This window comes from Eumetopias jubatus, unplaced genomic scaffold (genome assembly GCF_037043125.1).
Source record: "Eumetopias jubatus isolate StellerSeaLion01/CBP00866 unplaced genomic scaffold, mEumJub1_p1.0 scaffold_12, whole genome shotgun sequence".
Lineage (NCBI taxonomy): Eukaryota > Metazoa > Chordata > Mammalia > Carnivora > Otariidae > Eumetopias > Eumetopias jubatus.
Genome location: NW_028274818.1, coordinates 4078640 through 4097366, shown reverse-complemented (window position 1 = coordinate 4097366; position 18727 = coordinate 4078640). Strand labels below are relative to the sequence as shown.

The following is an 18727-nucleotide window of genomic DNA, read 5'->3' as shown; positions in this document are numbered from 1 at the left end:
TGGGGAGTTTTAGGTTCTGGGCTTAGGGAAGTGAAGCCTAGGACCTAGATAGGGTTCTGGAGGAGCAGAGATCATTGCAGGATGGTGCTGGGGCATTTGGCAGTGACACTGCATTCTGACCGGTGTTGAAAGGATATCAGCCTCAGCTATATTCTGTCTTCCACCTCAGTTACTGTTCCTCACTGGACCCTTCCCAGCAAATTCAAGAGTGTTTGAGGAGGAACTATAGTGCTGAGCTTCTTTCTTGACCTGGACTCACCTCTCCGATGTCTGGGTAATTACCTCTACTCATCTTTCCTTTACTCTGTCTCTACTTTTTCTCTCAGATCTCTCTCTGCCATCAATCTCAGGGTCCTGGGGTAACACTTCTGTAGAGCCAAAGAAGAGAGTGGGCAAAGGCGATGACAGCAGCAGATACCAATGACCCTTGAGGTCCAGGGCATTGCTCAGCCAGTGGACACACTTTTTACTGAAGGCCTTGACTTAACCTACGCTCTTTCACGGTTGGCTCAGCACACCTGTCCTTTGCCCAGACCTAGACCCCCCTCAGTGCCAATGCCAAACTCCACTGCTGTGACCGAGTTCCTCTTGGAAGGGTTCTCCACCTTTGGGCGGCAGCACAGGCTTGTCTTCTTTGCTGTCTTTCTAACTTTGTACCTGCTAACTCTCTCCGGCAATGTTGTCATCGTGACTATTATTCATCTGGACCATCACCTCCACACCCCCATGTACTTCTTCCTGAGCATGCTCTCCCTCTCTGAGACCTGCTACGCCGTGGCCATCATTCCCCATACGCTTTCCGGCCTCCTAAGCCCCCAGCAGCCCATTGCTGTCCAAGGCTGTGCCACTCAGCTCTTCTTCTATCTCACCTTCGGCATCAACAACTGCTTCCTGCTCACGGCCATGGGGTACAACCACTATGTGGCCATCTGCAACCCCCTACAGTACTCGGGAAGCATGGGTAAAGAGGCCTGTGTCCAGTGAGCATGCGGATCACTGGGAATTGGTCTGGGCATGGCCATTGTCCAGGTAACATCTGTGTTTGGCCTGCCCTTCTGTGATGCCTTTGTCATTTCTCACTTCTTCTGTGATGTGAGGCCCCTGCTGAAGCTGGCCTGTGCTGATTCCACTGTCAATGAGATCATCAACTTTGTTGTCAGTGTCTGTGTTCTAGTTCTACCCATGGGCCTGGTCTTCATCTCCTACATCCTCATCATCTCCACCATCCTTAAGATCGCTTCAGCCGAGGGCCGGAAGAAGGCCTTTGCCACCTGCGCCTCCCACCTCACGGTGGTCATTGTCCACTATGGCTGCGCCTCCATCATCTACCTCAAACCCAAGTCCCAGAGTTCCCTGGGGCAGGACAGACTAATCTCTGTGACCTACACGGTCATCACCCCCTTGCTGAACCCTGTTGTGTACAGCCTGAGGAACAAGGATGTCAAAGATGCTCTGCACAGAGCTGTGGGGTGGAAGCTCCTTTCCTCTTAACGAGGAGAGATTATTGAAAGCCTTTTATTTGCTTTTGTAAATATATATTGGTTTTAATGCTGTTTCAGTAATGCTTCTAAGTATGAGATCAAGAAGAATAGACTAAAGTAAAGGGACCAAAACTGTGGGCTTCCATATGAGTTTGTCATGGTTTCCTATGCCCTCCTTCAGAGAGGATAAAAAGTGGTTTGCCATCAGTCAATCAATAAGTCAATCAATCAGTGGGGCACCTGGGTGGCTCAGTCAGTTAAGCATCTGCCTTCTGCTCAGGTCATGATCCCAGGGTCCTGGGATTGAGCCTAACGTCCAGCTCTATGCTCAGCAGGGAGTCTGCCTGTCCCTCTCCCTCTGCCCCTCTCCCCTCCCCCTGCTCATTCTCTCTCTGACAAATAAATAAATAAATCTTTAAAAAAATGGCTTAGCAAATGCTCAAGACTAGAGGGGAAAGATTTACCTGCCTGGGTCACTCCTCACTGTGTCCTGTCACACATGTGTGCACACAACTATACAACTCCATTGAGACACAAAACCAGCAGCGTTCTAAAAAGCCCATGAACAAAGTATTTGGAAGCCACCTGAGAAAGACTCACTGTTGTTGGTAGGGATGTAGAGTAGTTTGTGCAAACTTTTTAACAAGTGAGGAGACACATGCATATTCTCTTCTGTGGACATTGAGGACTTTCATGTAATCTGTTTTTGCTAATTGCTAATATCCCAAAACAGCCTGAGGAATCTTCAGGAGGTTGGGTACACACTTTCCAAGTGGTAGAACTGCCCTACCTGGCCATTCCTTGGAATGAACGGTGCAAATGTGAGAAAGCAAAAAGTCATCAGCTACTGAGAGCACAGAGGTGGGTCGTCCACTGTTTGGAGATGGCTAGGTGAGAAAACCCCAGATGTAAAGGGGAACGTGATGAAAAGTTCAACACCTTCCATGTTTCCAACCTGGGAGTGAAAAACACAGAAGCTGGAAGGAGCCAAGCAAAGCATAGTTCTTTTGCAGGGTAGACCTAAACTCTCTGATACGTTGTTAAGAATGTGAGCGCTTTAACTACAACTTCTGAAAACACTTATTAATGAGCAGAAGTTTGAAGCTTGACTTAAATAAAAAACTTTCTGGTAAGCTCCTAAGCCTGCAGAGGTTAATCTTCAGAAGTTTCTTCTGAGATACTCCCAACTTAAAAACTGACTTAAAAACAGCATTCCTGTCTGAGCATCACAGAAGGTGAACGTGTGCGCTCTGGGTGAGTCCTTTCTCCCTCATCCTTCTGCTCCACTCTGGCCTTCTACACTAAGGAATGAGTATACATAACCTGAGTTCCAGACACAGCTCTTATGGTCCCCGCAATTGAGCTGATGCCATGGGGTGACCCTGCACAGGCAAGGTATCACTTGTGAGAGTGTCCTGAGGTCTGCTGGTTCCGGGGGATGGGACACGGCAGTGGAAATTAACAAAGTCTCTGAGTCCAGTCAACATGTCTGACTTTGCAAAGAACATTAGTGTGTGAAGGTGACCTGGAGACCAAAGATACCTTTGCCTCCATGTCCATATTTCTAGAAATGATAGTACCGGTGCTTTGCTGTGAGAATAGTTGAAATTATAAAAAATTTTGGGCTTAGTGATTCTGCTTAATCCAGATAAAAAGCTGTTAAGTAGAGGTCTGACGGCTGGGGCTTCACTCTCTTCTAGCGCAGTTGTACTCAGTACAACTGTGTACTGTGCTACCCTACTCAGATGGCACATCTTCAGGACCCACACATTCATTCCCCCAAGCTGCTGGGAGGGAGTTGGGCCAACAGCGGTCAGTTGAGTGGCTCTTTGGAAATTGTTCTTGCTGAAGAGCTACTTTCTCCAGAGTCACACATCTTCCCAGGGCACCCTGCCTCCAAAGACTTGTCTACTTCAGGGTGTGAAGACCGGCCCCTGGACTTCAATCTAAGGTGATTACAAAGGGCCATCCCAGCTCCAGGGCTCTGTCTGTGAAATGGTTTGATATTTGCTGTGACTACATTGCATTTCAGCTTCTCCCTTTGCGGGGGTCCACCGCCTTCACTCTCACACAGGTGTTGGTGCTGAGGGCACTCACTAAGAACCCTGTCACATTTCGGTCTGTTTCAGAATCTGTTTTCTGAGGATCCTAATCTGTAGTGTTTTCAGATCCCATTTCTAGAACAGCACTTGGCAAGCTGAGAACCCAGATTTTTAGCCTTGACATATTCTAGTGAGGGCTGAAGACCAGTGGCTCCTATATTTCAATTTAAAAAAAATTCAACCTATTAATTGAAGTATATTTCCTGTGGCTCCATTTAGTTGGTAGTAGTACAGTATTATCTTCTTGGAAACTGGTGAAAAAAAATAAAAAATTGTAACTTTTCTCAGAATCCACAAGAAGTCATTCCTTTATCTTCAGAATTTTTTCTGCGAGCAATTTTCAGTTGCATTGCAGCCCTGGATTTCCATTCAATTACTGTGCGGTGAGATTGCTGACCACGCTCATATTTTTATTGATATTTTTAAAATTTCAAATATGGGGAAGGCTAAATGTGAGGATCTGTCATTCCACTTTTCAGGAAGGGAAAGAGTGTGGATGCTACAAGTGATGTGTACAAGCTAACTTGATAGTGATCCTGGGCACAGTTGTAGGTAAAAGGTTTGGGGGTGGGAATGCTATGAAGGTTGATGAAACACCAGGAGGGAACTTGAGCTTGGTGAGTTACTGTCCAGAGCTGGGCAGACAACTTAAGGCAGGAAGACAGGACCACTCTTCGAGGTTATCTAGGAGCCCAGGCTGGCAGGTGCCTCTGCCATTCTTAACATAAATCTCCCATCTCTGGGGTCAAGGAGATGATCCTGTTGTGTCACTTCCCATTTCATGAGAAGAGAAAAAGCAGAACTTTTTTTCAAGCACTCAATTCCCCAACATACTGACAAGGTGGATATTTTGTCTGAGTTTGCATGCTCGAGGTAACCAAGGGAATTTGTCTTTCTCTGGCCACCAGTAGGGAGTTAACTGAGTTGATTTTCAAAAAACCAATCTCTAATGTTGGGAATTCATGATGATTTGTGGTCGCCATTTTGGAACAGCAACTGTGGGAAAGAAAATTTGCTCTGTGAACTGACCTAGACCAATGTAGTAAGAGATTGGAGGTAGCAGAAGAGGCACTAACAGTGAAGCAGGGATGGATTATCTCCATTTCAATCACTGGTATAACGTACTTACTCCCTCTCTGGCATAGACAAAGTATTTTATGTATATAAAAATAAAAACATATCTTTTTAAATGCAGTATTTTAGAGCTCCACAAAATTTTAAGCCCTGATTCTGTTCCACATTCCTTATGAAAGAAGCGATGTATGGGAAGGAAGAAAACGGGTAGAAATGAATGGTAGACAAAGTCTCAGACAAATCTGAGATTCAGATCCATGGAAGAGCACAGTGAAGACAATGTGTGGAGGATGAAGGTAGAATTCACCCCAGAGCTTCTTGGGGATGCATTCTGAACCTCTGAGCCTGTGTAGTCACCGCATGGGAAGTAGGCTTTCAAGTCACCAAGGACAGGACATCCGGGCTCGAGGAAGCTTAGAGGCTGCCTAGTCCAAACTGCTTTTTTTACAAAGAAATGGAATCTCAGACACCAGCAAGTGACTTTCTCCAGTCACACAGCTAGTTCACAGGGGCCTAAAGATCCAGGTTCGTGCTCTCTGCAGAGCCCTTGCAAGCTTGGGGTGGGGATGAAGGGGAGGTGGAGGTGAATTGTGATATACCAGAACCTAGAAGACCTCTCAGAAGTTGTATCTCAAGCTGATCAAGTCTGGACTTCCTATCCATGTTAAATATCTCTCAACTCTTCACTCTGGGTCATTTGGCCTTAGACCCAACAAAGGAGTAAGTCGCTTGCTCTCTGGTCTGATGTGTATGATGCCATGTCTAGGACTCTATGAAGCAAGATGTTGTTAGTGAAGGTGGTGGCAAGACCATGGTCTCAAGGTCTCATGGATCTTCTGTCTTCCCTTAAAGGCAGGGGGGAGTGTCCGGAGCAACACCAAGGAGCCTCCTGCGGGAACTTTTCCTGTCCTGTTATTGCAGGAAAAATCTCTTCTCCACTCACCAGGCCTGTTTATGTGAAACCAAGTGCCCAGGCTGTTCACTGGGAATCTGGTCATTTCTTACCTCTCTGAAATGATTTGGAAAACAAAACAAAACAAAAAACAACTAGAGAGTGTTAAGGAGATTCATACCAGATATCTATATTAAAAAAGAAAAAAAAAAGCTCCAGTAATTCTCTCTGCTTTGTGATCCAAAAACATCTTTTGGAGAAAATGGGACTTCTCAGTCTCATGGGTATTTACAAATTTCCCCCTGGATTCACTTCCTCCTTATGTTAGTAATTGTTCTAAAACATAGTGAAGCTATAGATAATTCTGATCTCTCATTGACTGTTGTGAACTCATGGTCAGCACTGACAATAGGTTGCCTCTCTTCCCTAATCCTTTCCCCAGGCCCCTGTGTAACTGTCTCCATGGGCAAAGGTGGGGTGGGGGTGGGAAAGCAAAGGCTGCTTTGCCTGAGATCCCTGTTTTCAGAGCTGAGAGTTCCGGCAGTTATTTGAGGGGGATTTCTCCAAGATGCTTAGTTCAGTTGCTGTAAGAAGGTATTCAAGACACAAGTTTGAGAGATGTTAGAGGGAGAAACAATCACAGAGGAATCTTAGACTGAGTCTCACCCCTCAGAGCCCTAGGGCCCAAGATTGCCCCAGGTTCAGCAAAAGCTAGAAGCTCATAAATGGTATGTTGAAGTGAGCATAAAAATGGTCAATCTCACCAGCATCCCCCCCATGTCTTTGTAGTCCTAGTCCAGACTTAGAGTGGTTAAGAGAAGACAACTCTAGTCTAGAACTTCAAGGTTCCTGCCTCTAGAAACAAAAAAGAAAGTAGCAAGCCTCAAATACTCAGAAGCATCATGTTACCTGGTTTCATACCTCTTTTATTCAAATTGTACTTCTCTTTCACAGATGAATCTAGTCATTCTTTTATTTATTTAACTGATATTTATTGAGAACTTACTATTACATGCTACTTAATCAGTTTGAGTTGTTTAATGAAGCAGTTCTGTAAAGCCTTGAGTGCAGACCTCCCTGTGTGACATTGGGAGCTGTGTTTGATGATGGAGAAGGGATTGTGAATGCCAGAAAGAAGTTGCTCTTGCTAATGTTTCTTAAGCAGTGACATCAATTCTTTTTGGGGTCTGGCTTTTTGTTCTTCCTGGTCCTCTTAGTCTTCAAGAGCAGTGTCAACTGTTGCTGGGTCAAGATAAACAGTCCTGTGTCCACAGCAAACAGAATCACCACCAACAATGGGATCAGAAATTGTAGCCAGGAGTATTTGCTTCGGTGACCATTCCGGTTGGAGGAATCTAGATGCAGCAAGAAACAAGTCATATGAGGAATTGATGAATGAGGTTCAGGACTTCATCCTCCCTAAGAGAAGGACTTAGCACAGTCCTCTGTCTTCTAGCACTAGCATGACATGGCATCCAGGACCAGAGAGCAACACCCATGGATTTAGGTTCCTCTGTCTATGCTTCCTGGAACCCCGGGACTCCTGAGATCTCCCCCATAACCCCTGGCTACAGCTCTTCTAGCCAATGTGCCCAAGGGGAAAGGTCAGAGGAAAGACGGCCCCTTTCTTGGAGCTCACAGGACCAGTGCCCTCATATGATTTGGGGGTGGACAGGAGATAGGGCAGGGGTGGGGGTTAGCACTGCCTCATTTCTGAATCATTCATCATTTACCGCCTGCCTATTGGGTGAAACAAAGATACTGGGCTAGAGCTTCTTTAAGCTGCCTTCCAATTCCCCTCTCTTGTGATTCTGTTATTCTGTTTGCAAGGTGCTGATTTTTGTGATTATCCTAGAATTATAGAGCCCCAGACTATTATAGCCAGAAACCCCCTCCCCCAGGGATTACCTAGACTAGCAGCTCTCAGCACTGGCTGCACATGACTGTTACCTTGAAAGGGCTTTTAAAAATACTGATGCCCAGTCCTCCAAACCAGTTAAATCAGAACCTCAGGAGATGAGATGCGAAGTGTTAAGTATTTTTAAAATTCCCCAAGTGGCATCTAGACCAAACCATTTACTTTACAAATAAGGATACTAGAAGGCCAATGACAATTAAATAGCACTTAGGTCTCAGACTAGTTAACAGAAGATTGGCATTAAAGCTTAATTCTGGCTTCTGGTCTTGTGCTTTTTTAGACATTAGTATGAGCCAAATCTGCCAAGCAAAAAAATCTAATTTCCTTCTTGCAAGGCAGATATTCCAAAGGCTCCCTCTCTTCTCTGGAGTTAGGAAGGAGCATCTTTATCTTTGGCCCTGGAGGCAGCCTACCAGCCCGGCTCTCTTCATGAGCCTCTGTCTCCTCCTGACTTGGGCACTCAGCCCGTGGCCCATGGATCTCCTTCCCCAGCTCTCCTCCGCCAGCATGGCGTCTTCAAGCTCCTCACAGCCTTCGTTCCTTTAACTTTGAGACTCCCTTTCAATTTGATAAATATAAGTGTTCTCCCCAGGAGCAAAAGAGGACTTTGAGATCAAACCAAGAATTGTGATCCATCATGCTTGGGTAGCACTTAACAGGCTACACATCCATTTCCCAATATCGCATTTAGTCTTCACAGAAATCCCACAATGTGAACAGGTATCACCCACAGGCCAGCAGACTCACAAGGCACCACTGCTGTCCACTGCTGTCCCTTGCTGCATGCTGCAGCCACTTCAGGCTGGGGTTGCTCTCTCCCTTCCCCTGCTATGGGCACCCCTCTTGCTTTACCAACTCACCTTTTTTCACAATAATGTTGAGGGGGACAGAGGTGTGATTTAGCCTCTGAATCCAGGCCGTGCAGTAATAGCTGCCACTGTCCCTTATTGTGGCATTGGCAATGGGCATGTCAAAGTTATCATACTTGTACTTGAGGGCTATGCCATTCCTGTAGTAGGTCACCTTTGAGATGTTCAAATTCCTCCAACTATGGCACCTGATATGGATGGACTCACCCTCCATCAGCACCTCAGCAGAGGCTTGAAGGAGCAGCCACTCTGAAGAGCATTCGTTAGGTTATGTAACAGCAAATGGAGAGATAGACACAGAGAGAAACAAAAATAAAAGTGGTCACGCACAGAGCATGTGTCAAAAACCATGGTTTATCATGAACCCATTTCTTGGCTCATAATGTCACAAAATAATTCTTAGAGTCTGTCCTCTATATTGATAAATCCTCTCTCCTCCTGAGGAGTGAGTCGGGGGCCAGAAAACCACTCTGACATTTCTGCTGAGCCCGTCCGTGGATGGTTTTAGAGGGGAGGCGGGTCCCTTCAGCTCCATCGGCACCAGTTCTGGTCACTAAGGGGAATAAAACTACCCTGTCCAGGAAGTCCTCACCTAGGGGCAGGTCTGTCTTGTCCTCTTGCCTCTTAGGGGCTCCCTACTTCTACCATTACTCATAGTTGGCTCCAAAACTTCCCCAGAACGTGAATGCCAATTTTAATTATGTGTGCGTAGTCACTCACTTAATGTCCTCTTCTTCATTTGGCTCCATACTTCAGGAGGCCAGGGGCCATGTCTGATCCTTATATTATATCCCCAGTGCCCAACACCATTACCTCGGGGGTAGGTACTCAACAAATACTTGTTAACAATGATTTTGTAAAATATAAGAGTCAGGTTCTCTAATGTCATTGTAGGAATTGAAACTCACTGAAGGAAAATTTTGGACAAAAATCTGGCTTGGCTGTGCAGGCACAGTTTAGAGCAGTCCGGGAGGAGTTTTCTAGAATCTCTTCCAAGGAAATAAAGAAGCTATTCCATGCTACTTTACTTTGTATCTGGAATTTGCATATGGATGCTGCCACACCTCTTTTCACTCAAGAGGAAAATATAAAGTATGCTTATACCTTAAATATATTTACATTAAAAAATATAAAGTAAAATATATCCATGACCTAGCGATTTAAATGAAGTCCTTCCTTTGTTCATCCGGCATTTTCTAACTAACCCCATGGGCCTAAGCAAGCTGTGCTAATCGGTGGCAGTGGAAGAGTCACAAAGTTGAAGTGAATATAAGATTTGTTCTTCAGTAAAAGCGAAGGCTGTTGAGGGATCTACATGGATGTCTTTCAAAACCAAGAGTGCAACCTAATATCCAGGTCGTGCTGCATAGAAATTGTTGAGCAATTTTTTTAAAATTTTCCCATGGCTTTTATTTGTGATTCATTAAAGAAAGTTATTACACTTGGTATTGTGACTTTAGTAACATGAATACAGTTTTTAACTGGATTGTAGGAAATAGGCAGTTTTGCAACTTCAGTTAATATATCACTTCCATGTATCATAAAACATACTAAGGAGCCAAGAGGTGCCTTTTGAATGATATTTTTATAATCCACAATGCTGGGGAGATCTTAAAGGTATCTTAAAGGTAAAGATCTTAAAGATCTTTTATAATCCACAATGCTGGGGAGATAAGATCTTAAAGATCTTAAATTCTTCAAGCCAAAGCAACCCAGAGCTAACTGTAGTATTTGACCCTCAACAAACTACCTAACACTGATCCAGCAGGTCACATGGATTTACTTGCTACAGGGTTTCTAATCTCTTTGCTGAAACTTCTTTAGGTTAACTAGGCCTTTTTTTTTTTAATTTTATTTTATTATGTTATGTTAGTCACCATACAATACATCATTAGTTTTTGATGTAGTGATCCACGATTCATTGTTTTCATATAACAGCCAGGGCTCCACGCAGTACGTGCCCTCCTTAATACCCATCACCGGGCTAACCCATCCCCCCACCCCTCTCCCCTCTAGAACGCTCGGTTTGTTTCTCAGAGTCCATCGTCTCTCATGGTTCATTGCTCCCTCTGATTTCCCCCCCTTCATCTTTCCCTTCCTTCTTCTAATGTCCTCCATGGAGGAGATTACGCTTAAGTGAAATAAGTCAAGCAGAGAAGGTCAATTATCATATGGTTTCACTTATTTGTGGAACATAAGGAATAGCAGGGAGGACATTTGTTGAGCAAATTTTACAGTCAGACCTTTTGATCCTATTTCAGATGTTCAGCTCTTTGCAACATTCACATATCCAACCTACCATTTGTACATATCATAAACATCTGCCCCAAGCAGAAGAGAGATAAGGTAGGAGTAGAGGGATAACACTGGGAGGTGGGAGATGGCCAGAACATAGAATGAAGCAAGGCTGGGCAGGAGTAAGGGTGGAAGGAGAGCTACGGGCAGGTCTTGAGTGAGAGACCAGAGTCCCACCCCGGTGCGCTAACCCTGGAATAACTTGATCTCTCCCCATCTTTGGATGGGCCATTCCTCACATAGGGGGATCTATTTTTCTATAGTCCTGGAACTTACCTGCAAAGACTCCTAGGTACACAGGTTCACTCGGTTCACTCAGGGTGGATCCGTTGTTTTGACACCTGTATTCCCCACTGTCCTGGATTTGGGCTTTCACAATGTTCAAACGTGAGGATGTCTCTTCCAAGCTGATGTTGTTGTGGGTCCACACAGCAGAGTTGACTTCAAGGGAGTTGTTCTCATAACATATAAAAGTCACACTATCCTCTTTCAATATTCTATTCCATGGTGGGTTCAAGGACACCGTAGGTTTCGAGGTATCTTGGAGGAGATCAAATTGTAGAAAGAGACATAGATGGGGGGAAGGGGCAGAGAAAACTGTCCAGGCTCTAAAGTACAGACATGACAAGAGTCAGTGAGCGGTCAGTCTACCCTTGGACCGCCGCTAATAAGAAACTGTCCTGATTCCTAGGATTACAGAAGGAAGACACAGTACTGTAGCTCTGGGGAGCTCCCAACCTAGGCAGAAAGACAGGACATGAATGTGGGGTATTAAAGAAACAAACAAGCCAGTGAGGACTGCAGCCTCTGGTAAGGCAGAGGCGATGTCTGTCATGTTCAGCCCTAGCTCCGCACAATGGTTGGTACATAGTACGTGTTCATTAAACATTTACTGAGTGGATGAATATGTGACTAATGGATGAATAAATGTGTTGGACTAGATGAAACATAGTCTTTCCCAGCTCTAAATTTTTATGACTATTTAACTGTAAGTGCATATGGAGTGAAAAATACATGTCAGTTCTGGAAGGAAGTGAGAAACACTGAGAGAATCAGCCTTAATAGGTTTTTAGGAACAAAGAAATGTGGTACAAATTTGACCAAAGCCTAGGAAGTGGCAGGTGGCGATGAGGAAGGGTGCAGAAACAGAGCTAGACTTGGACCCAAGGGGCTTGTGTTAGAAGCTGGCCCTTGGCTGGCTGTGAGACCTCCAGCAAGGCACTTAATTAGACAAAGTCCTCAACAGCAAAATGGTGACAGTACTAAGATGATGACGATGTAGGAACTGAAAGAGGTTGTGTGGTGGTGCCTGGGTGGCACTTGGATGTTTAGATGTTCCACAGACATGGTTGTTGCAAAAAAAGAGGTGGGGTGTCCCAAGAGAATGAGGTGGTTCTTTTAAAGCTGTTGGGAATGGGGGAAAGAAGGAAGACAGGCAGGGTGCAAGCGGGGCTCAGGTTGGACAGGGAGGGAAGATGCCTCATCATTAGAAAGCAGAGGAGATGGGGTGAAGAGAAACAGTGAGGGGGGTAGCTGTGCCCAGCCATGTTGAGGCTGACAGAGCAAGGACAGAGGACTCACCTGCTGACATGCCCTCTAGAGCTGCAAAAGTCCAGAAGAGAAAAGTTAGTGGCTACTCCCAGCCTTCTAGCACTCCTAAGGACAGAGATATGGGTACAGTGATGAGGTCTACATCCATGGAGTTTTAAGGGCCAAGCAACTTCTAAGGAACCTGACCCTTGGAGAGAAGAAACTTCTCTCTTTCCTCTGTCCTCCCTCCCTTGCCCTCTGGGAGATGCCAGAGTGATGGCAAGGACAGATTTTCAGGCTTGCTCCCCCTTAAGTCTTGCTCAGTCTGATTTGCTCTGCTCTCCAGCTTGTGTCCACTACAGAATCCCCAGGAGATGCCCCGTGGTTTGCATGTGGCTTAGAAAAAATCACCATGAAAACTGTCAGTGTTCCTACCCCAGCTGCTCCCCAGATCCATCTTGGTCCCTCTGGGGTGGGGGGGGGGGTGTCACTGAACGTCTACTTACAGAAGAGCAGCAACGCCATCCACAGCAGAGCAGGGCCTCCCTTGGGAATAGGCATCTCCTCCATGGCTCCCAAGTGCCGACTGGACTGGAGACTTGAAGCCTTAAAATAGACTTGAAGCCAAAAAGGAGAAGGAAATGTTTTCTGTATCATATCTGGTGAACTCATCAGCTGCACCTCGGTTTGCCTTCTCTGGCGGTAATAGTCAGAGTAGTGCCTAATTGGGCAATTTCACATTTACCTGCTAGTGCGTGTAGCCAGCACACTTGCCATGGATATGTTTTATTATCATAAAGTTATTTTGCTTTATTTCTTCTTTATGTTAAGACTTTATGTGTGTAGGAGAGGTGGATCCAGAACTCCCACAGTTTGGGCCCTCTTTAAAAAATTGAATAGAAAATTATGAATATAGGGGCACCTGGGTGGCTCAGCTGGTTAAGCGTCTGCCTTCGGCTCAAGTCATGATCCCAGGGATCGAGACCCGCGTCGGGCTCCCTGCTGAGCGGGGAGTCTCCTTCTCCCTCTGCCTCTGCCCCCTGCTTGTGTTCTCTCTCTCTCTTTCTCTCTCTCTCTCTCTCTATCAAAGAAAGAAAGAAAAGAAAATTATGAATACAATATTAGGTATTAGAATGACTATTCAGAAGAAGAAATTATATCACAATAAGTTATGAAATATATAAAAGCCAAAAAATGACACATACATTATAAAAATCCAGAAAAAATAACAATTCGCTGCTAAGCATTGCACTCATACTTTTCTTTTCCTATGTATCTTTACTAAGTACTCTTTGATCCTCTTCATCAGACAGTGATATTGTATTATCATTTTTAAAAAAATTTATTTGACAGAGAGAAAGAGAGCAAGCACAAGCAGGCGGGGAGAGGTCGAGGGAGAAGGAGAAGCAGGCTCCCCGCCGAGCAGGGAGCCTGATGTGGGGCTCGATCCCAGGACCCTGAGATCATGACCCCAGCCGAAGGCAGATGCCCAACTGACTAAGCCACCCAGGTGCCCCTTGTATTATCACTTTTAAATAGAGAAACTAGAAATACAACTCATTCTTTCCCCTAGCATTGCTGATCAGTATTGTTTTCTATTATTGATACTTGGGGTACATGGAAAATGCAGTTTCTATGAAACACCCTCACTGTTTGTAGTACTGTTAGAGGTTTGTGGCTTACAAACACAGGAATCCTGATAAATTCTGCTTTGTTTTTATTTCCATGAACGAGAAGACAAAAGCATCATGGTGTGTTTATAATTCTGTATTTCACATTACTGAGAATATTCCTGAAGAGCGAGAACTTCCTTCCATTTTCACTAGACACAGAAATGAACCAAATCCTCTGCTTACAATTTTATAGACATCTGACACTCGGGAAAAAGTTTTGACAAGATTAGCTTCTGACTCCAGATATTTCAACCTCGGTTTTCCTTCGCTGCCCGCAAATTTCCAGCGCCGAGTCCTGGAGGATGCAGTCATGCTGCAGCCTGATCGCCGGCCCTCTACCTTTGTGTCCCGAAGCCAAGACAGTTGGCTCTTCGGTGGAGTTTTCCTGGAGGCCATTCCCACCATGCTGGCTCGAAGTGCCTCACCCTGTCTTACCCTACCTGGAAGGAACTGCGAACTCCATGCATCTCTTACACTAAACCAGGGCAGAATTCCCTCAACCCACGTCCTCCTTAGCTGGATCCCAGAACCTTCCTGCAGCTACCCTCGTGTGCCAGTAGGAAAGGAAGTCTCATCCAAACGTGGCTAAAATATCTGACTTCTGTAAATTTTACAAAAGCATATGACCTCCTTCAGGACCTTGGAGGGGCCCATGCCAGTGAGGGGTCATAAAGGTTAACTTTCTATAGCCCCCCCACTCCACCTCTGCTAGGTGAGTCCATGATCTGTGCATTCCTATCAAAAGAGCAAGGAGAGTGTCACCAAATATATACTGCAAGATGGGGTCTGATCGGATTGAAAAGCACTGGTCTGGGTTTTGAAGAAATGAGGAAGACCAGACAAAGGTGAGATGGGTGCTTTAAACTGGGCAGTTTCTAGAGAAATTGTCCTTTCCTTCAAAACAGGCAAGATTTTCACAGAGGCTCAAGAAAACACTGGAGGACTTTGGGTCAGACCTCCAGTGTCGGACCCAAAACTAGACTGTCTGGTCTGACAAGGGATGTGAACAGTGGACTGAGTATTGGAAAGAGATTCAGTGTCAGAACATTCAGGATGGGGCGCTTGGGTGGCTCAGTTGGTGAAGCGTCTGCCTTCGGCTCAGGTCAGGATCCCAGGGTCCTGGGATCGAGAGTCCTGCATCAGGCTCTCTGCTCAGTGGGGAGTCACTTCTCTCTCTCCCTCTGCCACTCCCCCTGCTTGTGTTCTCTCTCTCTGTCAAATGAACAAATAAAATCTTAAAAAAAAAAAAGAAAAGAAAATTCAGGATGTTTTGGTGACCATCCCTATTGGCCAGTGTTTCTCATAGGATTGCTCAAGGATCTGCAAGTTTTTTAAATGAGAAAATACATACATTTTCCACTGGTGATAATCTAAACAAATAAAATATGTTATGGATCATTCAGATGACCATTTCGTGACTAAAATTGCCACTTGATTTCAGTGCCGACATTTGCCTTGTTGTTTACAATTTACAACTGCATCCAGTGACTATCAAATTAAGTCATTTTTGCAGCCATGAAAATGGGTTCAAAAAGAGAAAAGTGGAGCAAAGATTCCTGCGGCACAAGGCTTACCACAGAACAGGCTGCCGCAAACACAGCCACCGTCTGTTTGGTTTGGTTTGGTTAAATTGAACTATAATTGACATACAACATCCTATTAGTGTCAGTGTCCGTCAGAGTGATTTGACATTTTTATACATTACAAAATGATCCCCACAATAAGTCTAGTTTAGTTACCTGTCACCGTGCAAAGTTATTGCAGTCTCATTGACACTACTCCCTGTGCTGTACATTACATCCCTGTGACTTGTTTATTTTATAACTGGTGGTTTGTACTTCTTAATCCCCTTCAGCTATGTCACCTCTATGGTGACCACCAGTTTGTTTCCTGCATCTATGAGTCTGTTTCATTTTTTTAAGATTTTACTTACTTGAGAGAGAGAGAGCGAGCATGAGCAGGGAGAGGAGCAGAGGGAGAAGCATACTCCCCACTGAGCAGGGAGCCTGATGTGGGGCTCGATCCTAGGACCCCCAGATCGTGACCTGAGCCAAAGGCAGGTGCTTAACCGACTGAGCCACCCAGGTGCCCCTATGAGTCTGTTTCTATCACAGCTCATGCCACGGTCATGTTGCATGAAGAAAATCCTCTCCACGTGACCTATGGGGCAACAGTTAATTAGGAGGTAAGTATAATCATAAATAAGAAATAAATAATTTTTATATTCTCAACTACTAAATTAGATATACCAATTTACAATATATTTTAATAACATCAAAATATTCATCTTTAAGAGAAAAAGAGAACTATGTCTAATTATCAAGGGCTACCTCCTTGAAGTCAGATTTTGAACATAGATTGCTGGTAGAGTTTTGGTTAATTATATGCCCTAATTTTCCAGAGTGAACAAAGTCTTGCAGTCTATTAATATCATTTTGCACAACGTACTTTTCCAAACAGGCAATCCCTGAATCTGAATTATTATAACCAAATATGGGAATGACTTAAATAGAGATATAGAACTGATACTTGATCATTCTACCATGAAACCCAACACACACAGAATTTTGTTTTAGCACAAAAACATTATTCATCATATGTATTCCTTTCTTTATTTGTTCAACGAACATTCATGTGCTAAGCATTCTGTAATGTGATGGTAATATGAAGAAGAACTAGAAGGACCAGATTTCTTCCCTCACGGAGTGAAACCTCCATTGGAAAAGATAGACATTAAACAAGTAAACAAATAAAATAGGAACAGCTTGTAATTAAGGTTTGTAAAAAGTAAATAACGTTGCTATACAGAATCACAAGGGTAATTTAGTTTAGATAGGATGGTTAAGGAAGGACTTTCAACAAAAATGAGTTAGAGCATGAGATAGAATGGACCAAGCTAAAAGCTACGGCAAGACTATTTCAAGCGATAGGAAGTTCAAAGTCCGCCAAACAAGAAGGAATTTAGAGAATTCCAGGAATTAAGACAAGAAGGACGGAAGCATAGTAGTGATTAAGGGGAACAGAGGCAAAAGATGAGATTAGATGTTTATCTAGCAGCTGAGCAGCTGGTGAGAGCCTGGTGCAACATGGGGAAGCGTCAGGACTTTATCTGACGGGTAATGAAAAACCACCAATCAAACTGTTTGAACAATGGGACACACACACATACACACACGCACACACACAGAGGCATTTGTGTGTATTCACCTTTAAATGGTTTGATGGCTCTTCATCAAATATAGGTATGCACACATCCATATGCACACAGATTTGCACACACACATGCATACACCCACTGCAGCTGTGTGTGATAAAGATTTTCTGAGTGGCAATTGGGAAATGGGGAGGAGACAATAAAACACGATGATAGATTGGCCTGGGGAGGTAGCAGTGTAGGTGAAGACAAGTGGATGGGGTTCAGCTATCTGTTGGAAGTGGTATTAACAGGACTCACTGACAGATTGGAATGTGAGGGAAGCATAAAATAAGATTCCCAAGTTTCTGACTTTAATCACTAGGGAGGTGATGATGCCATTCATTACATGGTGAACACTGAGGGAGTACCAGATGCAGGGAGGAAAATCAAGTGTTCCAGTTTGGAGATGCTTTAGTTTGAAGGGTTTCTGTGATATCTGATGTGTTCATGCCAAACAGGCAGTTATAAGAGTCAGGAGACCAGAAGAAATGTCTGGACCAGAGACATAAGGTTGAAAATTATTGGCCTACCTTTAAAGCCAGTGGAGCAAGATGAGATCAGCCAAGGAGAAAGAAAGAGCTGCTGGAGAAAGAGAATGTCCCAGGAAAGAGTCCCAGGACATTTTGATATTTAGAGGATGGGTAGAAGGGAAAGACCCAAAAAAAGACCAGAGGAAATGACCAGTAAGGTGGGAAGAATCTCAGAGAATGTACCACTAAAGCTGAGGAGAGAGTGCCATTCTAGAGGAAATGGTTGCTTGTATTGAATTTTGTGGAGGGGTAAGGTAAGAGAATAAAATTTTTCTTTGGATCTAATGATATGGAAATTTCTAGAACCTTATCAATGGCAATTTTGGGGGACTGGTAGCTGTGGAAGCCAGGCTGAAGTGGGTTGGAAAGGGAATAAGATGTGAGGAAGTACAATGAGCATGCCGGTCTGAGTTTTGCTGTGGGATGATGATGCGGGAAGATGCGGGGTCAAGAGAGGGTTTGTATTTTATGGGAGGTGCCAGGTCTAATTTGCTAGCGGATCGGAATAATCCAGTAAGCAGAGACACACAGTGAGGGAAGGCAGAGGCAGGTAGTGGAAAGAGTGAAGTCCTTGAATCACAAAAAGGGAGAAATGGTTTTCATTCAATTCAATTAAGAGTTCTTGAACATAACACAGGTGCTTCTGCTACAATATCCATATGTGTTTATTTTAAAAAGTCCCTGCATTCTGCAAAAACACACACTAAAAATAAGGATTTTGGGAAAAAATATTGTGGCAGATCATGCAAAACCTATATCCAGAGCACTAATATAAACATTAGCATTTCTGCTAAATAAATTAAATGGTTAAAAAAAGTTAAATCTCTAGTAAGTGAATAAAATCAACAGTAGACATAGGACTTGATCATCTTCAAAGGTAAAGGATGGTGGACAGAAGGAGATGACAAGGTGAAAATGCACAGAAGCCAGAGAAAACCAGGCAGTGAGCACCCTCCAAACGGACGTATGGTGACACTAAGCTGTGGAGAACACCTGCTCCTTGTGTAGGTGCTCGGGCCCTGGCCGTCTCCACCGCACCAGTAAGGTCTGGGTCCAGCCGCTCTTCCTTGGCAGTAAACACTCACATGCTAGGGAGAATCTTGTGGCAACTAGCTTCCACATCATATTGACATTATTCCTGGGTTAGTAGGTGGAGCATTTGCATTT

The 18727-nt window shown here is 44.3% G+C and overlaps 2 protein-coding genes across 2 annotated transcripts; one reads left to right on the top strand and one right to left on the bottom strand.

Annotated features, from left to right (window-relative positions):
• The first annotated feature begins 555 nt into the window (after positions 1–555).
• LOC114199159 (olfactory receptor 10J3) lies at positions 556–1491 on the top strand. The gene is given in 1 exon segment (XM_028090950.2): positions 556–1491. A coding segment is annotated over 1 exon segment (936 nt).
• A 4963-nt stretch (positions 1492–6454) lies between these two features.
• On the bottom strand, positions 6455–12818 carry FCER1A (Fc epsilon receptor Ia). The gene is made up of 5 exons (XM_028090880.2): positions 12668–12818; positions 12213–12233; positions 10908–11171; positions 8328–8585; positions 6455–6904 (listed from the first exon to the last, which is right to left on the bottom strand). The coding sequence occupies exons 1-5, from the start codon at positions 12816–12818 to the stop codon at positions 6720–6722; spliced, it is 879 nt and encodes a 292-aa protein (XP_027946681.2). The 3' UTR covers positions 6455–6719.
• Positions 12819–18727: the final 5909 nt, after the last annotated feature.

Excerpts from the sequence above, each read along its gene's own strand:
- FCER1A (XM_028090880.2), bottom strand. The coding sequence starts at position 12,818 with ATGATACAGAAAACATTTCCTTCTCCTTTTTGGCTTCAAGTCTATTTT. Across the intron at positions 8,586-10,907 it reads GTACCTAGGAGTCTTTGCAG|AGTGGCTGCTCCTTCAAGCC; the intron begins GTAAGTTCCAGG and ends AATGCTCTTCAG. Across the intron at positions 6,905-8,327 it reads CAACATTATTGTGAAAAAAG|ATTCCTCCAACCGGAATGGT; the intron begins GTGAGTTGGTAA and ends TGCTGCATCTAG.